The following is a 10,350-nucleotide window of genomic DNA, read 5'->3' as shown; positions in this document are numbered from 1 at the left end:
TGTTGATTGAAAAACAAAGATTTTTTTAGTATAAAAAATGGAGCAAATATTGTGAGTCAAGGCAATCGCAAGGAAATCGATGCGTATCCGAGAGGTAAGGAAGAAATAAAACCACCAGAATATAATTTATACATGTTGTTTATTCATCGGAACAACTTGAATTACGATGAGTTTCACATTACTTAAGTTGCTTTAGATTTGTTTAATTTCAATAAATATATTACAACTCTATGCGTAAGTACAGCAGCAACGATACTTGCTTCTAACTTTATTTATTTATAACTTATGAGAACGTGTCGATGTCGGTACATTAACGTAGAACGTCAATATGACGTTGGAGGCTGAGAATTAGTTCGACTGTTAGGCTAATATGTGCCCAGCCCATGAAGTTAATCCTAGGTTCAACAATTCTTTTTCGGAATATAATATGAAAAACTAAGTACATTTCAATTAAGTTGTAATACAGCAGTTTTGCTCAGTGTTCATATTATCACTGACAGATTTGTTTCGTTTACAATTTAAAGTGTGTTCTTCAAGCGGATTGCTATGAGTTTTAATGTAGGCGCATCCCTGAGCGATAGACATGGTTTCTGCAGCCAACACATTTAATGTATAAGAAAACCAAAGCAGTTATGATTTTACAAAACAAAATTACTTAGGCTTGATTAAAGTATTAAGATATCTTTTGAGATATTGAGAGAAGCCTGCGGCAGTATATGATTTTAGTGCGGTAGGCCTTTTTAAAAATAGTTTGAAGAACATTCTAAGAAAGAACACGTAAGTACAGAGCTACAGATATAATAAGTATTAAGAAAATATATAGATATTATAGTCTTTTTGGAATGTTTCGATGTTTATTCGATTCAATAGCGAGTCCTCAAAATATGGATACCATTTCAATATTTAGGCTTGCTCATAGTGTAATCTTAGGCCACCTCAACAATTTTAACTTTTGCTTCCTTATGTTGCTTATGTAATTAACTTACTATGAAGGAAACTGGTCAAAGCAAATGTAAAACCCTTAAGTCTCCATTAACCTGTACCTAAGTCGTTTGCGGCAGATAGATTCGTGGTGTTGGTTTTCCAAGTTTTAGAACTCGCTGTACACATTTAGGGCCAATAAATACATTAAGAAGTGACACGTGCCATCGACACGACAGAACTAGTGCTGACACCGGGGTTCACTTTCGTTGTACACATTACTACACTCGCAGAGACGTGTGCTTCTCACCCAGATGTACTAAACTTTGTCACTGGTACTCATTAAAAGAATTCTTAGAGTTACAAAGTCGTAAAAGTTAATTTAAAAGTAAAAGTACTGGTACAGATATATCGAATTTTCGGAAGTATTTACAAGAAGATTTCTGAATAATTAAGAAAAAAAACTAATAGGTGTATCCAGGCCAGCAACACATATCTCTGTTGAAAGAAATAAACATACATGTATGTTATATCCAATTGTACTAACAGATATCATAGCCAATATAAAGTAACGACAGTTTGAACTTAGACACGTTTAGTTACAGCTAGTTGATTTACATAGTCTTTTCCTTGCCTCCGACAAACTTACACTACGCACAAATATATCTAAGTAATATTAAGGAGTCATCATACAATATTATTGAAGTCATGCGAGTTGGTGAACTGACGGAATCAATTCATTCGTAAATTAAGTACCATTATTAAGTCGATTCATGACATTCGATGCTACCATTTTAGCTTTAGGCTGATTTGAATTTATTTCCAGTTCACCACCTCGTATGACACATTAAATCTAAGCTGGGGAACTTTATACATTGCATTCGGGCTACACAGATAAATACTTAACTAGGTATTGCACGAGACGGGGCTACTAATGTACATAATTACACGCGTGACTCACGCACTTCCCTACCACAGAGCAACTGGCACTCATTGTACACACACAATCTTTCACTGTAGTCTAGGGAATATAGAGACGCAGCACTGATGTTTCGAGGTTCGCGCCTTCGCGGGTGTTTAGAGGTGTTCCTCACTGGGTGGTGGTCAGTATAGATGAGCGAGCTGGTGGTGCGCGGGCGGCGGCGCCTCAGTGCCCACGTCGATGTCGGCGGGACCCTCCTCCTCGGCGCTGCCGGCGCGAGGGACCCGCACCTGCAACCCACAGCCTGCTCGTAAGTATTGCAGCTACGACACAGGTAAAGTGAACACATCAGTATGCGGTTAAATTAAAGTGGCGGTTGAGATTTTAAGCGAATATTCTGTTAGATTGCCTAGACTTAAATCGACTTTGAAGACTTTCTTTAGAGTAGTTTGTACAGGTACTATATTCGAAGTCAAAAATCAATAACTTCGACGTAAATCCACTAGAAAATAACTAGCAAACAGAAACTCTTTGGGCAGAAAGAAAAGTGAAAAACTACGGACAAACATTTCCTGTTACCTGCTATTTCATATTAGGCATGTTTTTTTAACTTGAACTTATCACGTATTTAAAAGACTATGTAGGTATCTAATCAGTAAGTAAAACATTACATTCCATGTGTTATTGCCAAAAAACCAAACAAAGTAGCTCAGTTTCAATAAACGGCATTAGCTAGAACCGCTCCCACATCGATCATCACACTATGGATATATCCAAGTAGTAGTAACTGAGTGTTACCTGCAGCAGCATGTTATGGTTGAGTATCCTGGCCTGGTGCTCCTGCGCCTTGGCCCGCAGACACGCGATGCTGTTGTTGCGGAAGGCCTCGGCGTCCTCGTACAGCTCGCGGCCCGGCTCGGGCGACGCGCGCCCCTTCGCTGACGATGATGCTGTCGTCGAGCTGGCTGGCGAGCTCTGTGCCTGCGGGGGGAAAAGAAAGTTAGTGTTTGGATGTGGGATATGACTGGGATGACGTCCCTCTATCTCCGTATTATTTGATTAGCTTCTAATACTCAAAGTCTGTAACGTGATGTTATCTCAGTGTTAAAAATGCGGTTTTTCATCGTAAACATCGCACTTTGAGAAACCGACGTTAAAAATCTGATAAGACCTACATATGTAGGTATTTAAATAAAGCAACGATCCTAAAATGTTACGGATGTATGATGCTGAAGCTATCGTCAGCATCAAAATTCCCAACGACCTAATACCGTAACCATACCAGATGAAAAACTTCATAGGTAGTCAGTTTTTGTTTCACTAAAATATAGAACTGCAAATCCTACAAATCAGTAAGTATACTATGCCTCTAGCTCTAGCTTCTTTGAAAGCTTCGAGGAATGGATGTTTGTTGCTCTTTAAAGCAGAAACTACCTACTTGGATTTTGAAGAAACTCAGCAGTACCTATTATCTTATCAATTATCAAAATAAACATACCTATGTTTTTACGTATGTAGGTAAGTATACATATATGTTATAGAAGTACACTGCCCTAAACCCAGTTTAACCACTGGCGAAATCTAATATAAATTAACAACGAGTATATCCTCACCTGAGCATCATGGTTGTCGTGATGGTGCGAGGAGGCGGAGGTGGGTCTCTCGGGCTCCGCCTCGGAGCCCTCGCGCTCCGACCCCGACTCCTTCAGGTGCCGCGCCGCCTCGATCGACTTGCGGTGCATGCCTGGGGGCAGAGCTAGTGTTGTCATGTGGACTGTACGTAAGAGGTAGGCTAGTGGTGTTGTGTGGAAGAATGGTGCACTGTTCGACTTGGGATTGCTCTTGGAATCAAACTGTTAGTTACAGAATTAAAGCTTTTATTGCTCCACACGCTGCGGGGATCCACATAAAACTAAATAATATCAGATTAGATGAAGATGATCATAGTTTGACCGTAATAATAAATACAGAAAGTATTTAAACTGTTCTTCAGGTGCCGCATCGCCTTGCGGTACATGCGAGAAGGCAGAAATAATGTTATGATGTGGTCTATAAGACCACAGTTCGATTGTGATTATTCCGGTAGCAAACAAAAGTAGTCGAGATCTCATTATGAGAGTGAAAAGTCTTAAAATCGCAAATCATTTAAAATTACGATATTATCGTTATACCTCATTCTGCATTCCGAATAAGTCCTTGTTTTACAAAACAACGGAATCGTGTGTGTCATAATTTGGTTATCCTGCATTCCTTTCCAAGAATCTAATAATATATTCGCATCACTCTATACCATGATATATTATTATCACTTTATACAGACTAAGATACAGACTAACTTCTATTTTTATTATATCTTAAACCTCGATGCAGAAAATCAAACCGTAATATGTTGCTCATGTTTCATATTTGCTTATTATTGCTTGTACCTAGCATAATAAAGAACCCTATGCTAGACATTATGTAAAACTTATTCATCCATACACCTTCAGACTCCACTTACACCGCAGCGTCGCATACATGAAGCAACTTTTACGACTGCAGCCCTCGACTGAGCTGAGGGCAACATTGTCGTGACCCTCGCCACAGCACAGCATCCACCGGTGCGTCAGTACGACGTGAAATGTTAATGAATGATATGCACGCGGTGATGGATGGCGCGCCCTGAGGAATTGCTAATACGCGCAGACGTTACGAATGTGCCGCGCGTGACGGCGCCTCCACTGACGACACGCGATTTATTTCATTATTTACTGCTTCAAATATTCTGAGGTTGTGCTCAGTCATATTTATGAGTGACTATGATCCATATTTTTGGGATTAGTATAAAGTTATAACGTTAGAACGCGATTGGCTGACACATATTAAGTAGCTGAATTTGCAAAGCCTATGCAGAATGTAAGTTGAATTGACTCTACTAAGATTGGCGTCAAAAAACTTTAAATGAAAGCTGCAACTAAAGCTAATGAATTGATTTATGTATATTCATTTGTACCTATTACAAGTTATATCACGGAAGACAATGTAAAGTGCATTAGATACACCTTCAGCGTGATTTAATGACTGAAAACTTTGTCTTCCAATATCTTTTCTGCTTATAAATTCTCCCTGACTGAAAATAAAACAGGAAAAAATCCTGAAGTCTCGTCCTAAGCAGTTTTAAGAGCAGCCCTGGTTTAATATCAGTGCGGGATGTATTTTTACGAGCGCAGCCGCGCGGCGGCGCATATCTAATCATGTCGGTTATTTACGTCGTGTCTGATGTACAGCGTGCAGTACATTCTAGCATGATGCAGCCTTGTTGTTTAAAATACCTCGACGTGGGACATATTACATTATGAGGAATTATGAGGACGATGCTCTATAAATCGCTGTTCATGGAACTGGGAATAAAGTATGCATCCATACCTACATAGCCGTCGACGACAAACTTTTGATAGTTTGGCCAAGCAAAATTTAAGGAGTTTTTTTTTTAAATTCAGGAAATTTCTTCAGTCTCGGCTTTTAAGATTAAATTTATGGACAATCCACCTTTCCAATAAGGCATTATTTTTATGCATGCTCACGTAAGTCGCAGATAGTCCAAAAACTATGCGACGGTCATGGCATTCAGAATAAACTACAATCAGAATTTACACTCACCAAAGTATCATTTCAGATATTTGCAAGAGTACTCTTAGAACAGATTCTAATTAAAGAATCTCAAAAGATCTCATACTAAAAGATGCAATTGAACTGGGAACAAGTTTTTGTTCATAAAATGGCACATAACCGAAATTGAGAAAAAACCACAAAGCATTATGTTTATTGTGTAAAAGTATCAGTTTTGCGTTATTAGACCTCTAGCAAAAACAGTTTATTTGGAACGACGACGTCTCGGCAAGATGCCTAGACAGGAAATACGATTTCCCTATTAATATTCAACAAAACTTTCTTATTATTTTTCTTTGCCGTTAAGAGGAAAAACTTTTGATAATCCTTTAGCCCATTTCTTGTTCCTACACGTATTTTCTATAGGTACGTAGTTTTCTTAATATTTACATGTGTTATTCATTCAACCGCGTGTTAAGCATCTAATGTATTCAGATGCATGCATCTATGCTTTCTACAAGATAGATACATGGGCGTGGAAGACTAAATAATCTAAAGAAACGTAAAGACATCCATTTCATTCGGAACTCGAAATCAAATAAATAGAAAATTAATACATGATATAGGTATGTGGTACAGCAGTAAATAGACCAAAAGCTATTATCGATAAAAAGAGTCTTCTTATCAATTTTTTTTCCAATTCCTTGTATCTATTGTAAAAATCAAAGTTAAAAAAAGTTCATTAATCTGAGGTGCATATATGTATATTATTTGCTCTTCTATAAAACGTAGGTACCTACTACGTAGAGATGTTGAGTTTTACTATTGTAAATAAAACTAATATTATATAGGCTAAAGGCTCTGAAAGTCCGATTTAAGAATTCTTCACGGTTGATCAAATTACGAAAAGATGTTCCCTAGAAGAAACGGATAGTTGCTGTTAAATCAGAGAAATAGGTGCACAAGGAAGCATAGTGTTATATGTAGGTATCTGCCATTTTCTGTTCTTTGAGTTACACGCCAACCACAGATTAGTCTCGCTAAATAACTAACTCATTGTTCACATAAAAGAACTATGTGGACAGCTCACAGCGCATTGTACCCTAATCAATCAAGCAGTAACAAAGTTAAGTGAACATTAGCGCGGCCCGATAGCGGGGCGAAGCTCCCGGGGCTCCAATACTATGTGATTTGTGTGCCATTAACACAACTTTGTCCATTAGCAGCGGCGCGCTGTAAATCCACTTGATTTAGAACACACTGGTACTTGCTACATGTACGAGTTTGCACAATGGAGATTAATTAAGAATACGTGAAGTTATCACACGGTTTGTAACAAAAAGTAGCGCGAAGTGAGGCGGTAATGAATGGGATGGTTGCAGGCGCCATCTTGATGAATACGCGCTCAAGAAGCTTGCAAGTAGCTGAACTGTTGAATGAAAAAAGCCAAGTTCGGCTCCAAATCCTGTAGGGATGTTCAACCCGTTCATAATTTGTATGATACCGTTCCTCTTTTATTTTTTAGCAAGTAGCCTATACATTAGATATGATACAGACACTTTTTTGTTGATTACTTACCTAATAAACATATAGCTAAATTATTTACGTTAGTGTTTAATTAATAATGTTTTTTTAAAGGGTTTAGATTCTGTAGATAAAGAACCAGAAGTTAAGATATTTACCTACTCATATACCGTATTTAAAGCATTTTAGCACTTGTATTTCTACTTGCAGCTTTAACATGATTTCTGCCGAGATAATTTTACAAAATCGCTCATCACCTAAGTATCCTGAATAATTAGTTTTCTTAGTTTCGAGTATTCTGTTCAGCTCAGTCTTTATTTCATTGAAATAGTGTAGTGTAGGTGATCGAATGGTATTGTGACCTTCATTGACAGAAAACTATTTATTACTTTTCATTTCGTTGAATCAATGCACAGCATATTAACTGGGTTACAGTTATGTTATATGACATTTATTCAGTTAATTAAATTAGGTAGCTACATTTTCTATAGTTTTCTAAAGTTAAGTTTAATTCTATCTACACTTTTGTTCAGTTTTACGTAGATAACAAGTAAGAATGCCTTTTCTAATAAGAATCTCTCTAGTCGTGATAGCGATTCTAAATTGGCCTTTCAAGAAGATCTCGACAGCTTTCACAAGCACTTACTTTGTATGCGCCACGTTCAACATATTTCAAATAACAGGAATACTATTCTTTTTAATATGGATGCCATTACCAACTTCATAACTTTAAAAAGCAGAATCTAAGTGGCTTTTAGCAACTATAGCTTAGATCTCTGTAAGAGGCCAATAAAACTCTTGGCGGTAACTTCCGAGTATAAACAATAGGTTCTACAGAATATTACTTAAATGTGACTTATCATTGAAAAGTAAAGAGCATCCAAATCAAAGGCAAGCCACTCAGAATCGTCACTTCATAGCCGGCAGCGGCGACAGACACATTTGCGCACTTATATGATTTACTGTAGTGCTGGCGAGGTATAGAGTATAAAGTTCTGTGGCAGAAGCGGCGTGTCCTTTTGTGTGGCAGCCATACTTTTCACTTTAGATAATGGTTTAGTGTCGTCGTGGAGATGAAAGCGGTCGCACAAAGCGAGTGCTTAATAGGCAGATAATTCAGTAACGTGCTCTCGCGTGCATTACTATCCATTTGCCGATGATGCGTGATGCCACTGCAGATTGCAACAGATTTGATGCATTTCTAACATTCATCGCAAATTGTGTGAGTTTTAATTACTCGAAGTATGATATTTTATAATTACTGTGACGACAAGTCAATTTATAGTTGATGTTTTAGCTAAACTTAATATTCAAATAGTTTTGTTCTAGTTGAAAGTAATTTGAAACGACTGTTGCAGCATTTGAAATAGATTTTTCCTAAATTATAATTAGGCAAACATTAATTGTTAATTGCTCAAAGCTATTGCTTTCTAAAAACAGACGCGTTGTGTGCTCTCTTACATAAATAGTAGTAAGTATATGAAAATATAAGAGAATTAAATGATGGTTATCGTTATGTAAATTAATTACAGTTTATTTACTAGCAGGTACCATAAATACTCGGCAGCTATATTTATCATGAACGCCAACAATGGCAGAGTGCAGTGGTCACAAAACGCCCTCATTACAACTACCTAGCGCGCGTAAATACAGTCAGGTACAAAAACACCGGCCGACTACACTTAAGTACATAATTAATATGTAAGCCCGCTGCCAACCCTTAAATCAACGTTAATCAAGGCTTAGACAATACGGCCGCCATCTTGCCGCCCCCTCCCCCCGGCCGGGCGGCGCGCGGCCCGCCCACCCCTCCCCACCACAGGGAGCCCCCACTCGCCGACGCAGGCTTTAGGGGAGAACTTAGGCTTTATTAATTCATATCTGTAGATCTCGTTTCAGTTTTTGTGCGGCGTCTTTATTATTGAAATGAACGTGTTTATGTTGTGATCACGTCTCGTGAGCTCGTGTTACATGATACCTCACTTGTGGCTGGGAATTTAGTGTCTTGTTTGATTTTTTAACAGCTCGTAGACGTCTCGTAGCACAGTGCTACGAGCGCTACGAAGTGTCTACGATAAATCGCCGTAGTCATTTTGAAGTCTTTTATTTAAAAAAATATTTACAAAACATGTAAGTACTGAAAATGCATTTAAGTTTATTGGTATATTAATAAGTTTTACATGAAAAATATGCAAGAAAATAAAACCAAACAATAAATAAAAAAAACTGATAGATAAATCACTTCGTAGTAAAAGTCCCTATATCACACACAAGATAATATTTCATCCAAATAAAATTAGTGTAGAGATTCTCAAATAACAAACAAACAGCGGCACACAGACAAACGTACTTTACGTCTCCACTGAAACAAATAAAACCTCCTCATAAGCTGTCAACGGATTCTTGTTTTCATACCATACACAAATATATTTATTCACATCTCTCCACTCTTCTGTGATGGGTATAAGGTTTAGAATCGCGTGGTCGGTGTGTCAGTTTATTTTTGTGTTTCCCAGAAGCCTTTCCGCAGTGAAAAATGAACATCTCTTGTTGTTGGGATTAAAAATTATACGTCGCTTTGTTTTGGCGCGGCCGTCGCTGCGTCGCTCCGAAGAGAAGACATTTTGTTCTCGTTTTACCTTTGACAGTTTAGATTAGTTTGGGAATAAAACTGCAACGTTTTGACCTAAATTGAATCGTGGCTTCAGCGTACCTATGGATGCGAAATGTTCACGGTAGGTTCATCAACGTTTTTATTTACAGTGTAAGCATTTTGTACTTCGAAGTACTATAATACAATAATCGTCTAATTGTCTTCTTAATTATTTTCATATAAAATTAACCAGAAAAAATAAGTAACTGCTTTTATTTGCTTCTGATAAGAATCTATCAGATTCTGATAAGAACGCTCAAGTTCAGTTATTCGCCAACAATCCAAACACCAAGTAACTACACATTTTTGAAAGTGTCTCTTTTGAAGAAAACTGCAAAAGAATGCCCTTATATTAAGGTTGCATTTCTGACCAAGGTTTGTTAACAGAAATGATAGTAATACTGTTGTAAATAACATTGACACACATCCACTTATCATTACTTCATCTTAGATCTTAATTAGCCTACCTGATTAGCTTCACACCAATAAGTCCTAAGCACCTAATTACTCTAGTCTTCCGTGACAATTTTGTTCAAGAGCGAGCTAATTACCGCGTTAACAATACGTGTGTGTTAGTGTGCGTGACTCACCAGAGCTCGGTGGTCGGGAGGGAGGGGGGGAGGGCTGCTACGGCCGCCCCCCATCGGCCACTGCTCGCGACTCTTGAACAAAATCATCACGGTAAGATACGTGTCAGACCACTGGGTGGAGATTGCCCTACTGTACTGCCCAATGGGAATCT

The 10,350-nt window shown here is 38.0% G+C and overlaps 1 protein-coding gene across 5 annotated transcripts in view; it reads right to left on the bottom strand.

The window, feature by feature from the left end:
* Window positions 1-120: 120 nt before the first annotated feature.
* Window positions 121-10,350, bottom strand: part of LOC110369831 (visual system homeobox 2) — a 75,488-nt gene continuing 65,258 nt past the window's right edge. For 2 of the 5 annotated variants that reach the window (XM_021325392.3, XM_021325393.3), the window contains exons 7-9: window positions 3,457-3,587; window positions 2,642-2,824; window positions 121-2,166 (exon numbers count right to left, since the gene is read on the bottom strand). In XM_021325392.3, coding sequence (XP_021181067.1) covers window positions 2,026-2,166; window positions 2,642-2,824; window positions 3,457-3,587 — 455 coding nt within the window. In that variant the 3' untranslated portion in view covers window positions 121-2,025. Of the gene's footprint in view, window positions 2,167-2,641; window positions 2,825-3,456; window positions 3,600-10,350 lie in introns of all 5 variants that reach the window. The other 3 variants (XM_049844399.2, XM_049844401.2, XM_049844402.2) reach the window with 2 other exon arrangements.

This window comes from Helicoverpa armigera, chromosome 16, assembly GCF_030705265.1.
Source record: "Helicoverpa armigera isolate CAAS_96S chromosome 16, ASM3070526v1, whole genome shotgun sequence".
NCBI classification, from domain to species: Eukaryota; Metazoa; Arthropoda; class Insecta; order Lepidoptera; family Noctuidae; genus Helicoverpa; species Helicoverpa armigera.
The sequence above is the reverse complement of the archived record's forward strand: the minus strand, read 5'-3'. Positions and strand labels throughout refer to the sequence as shown.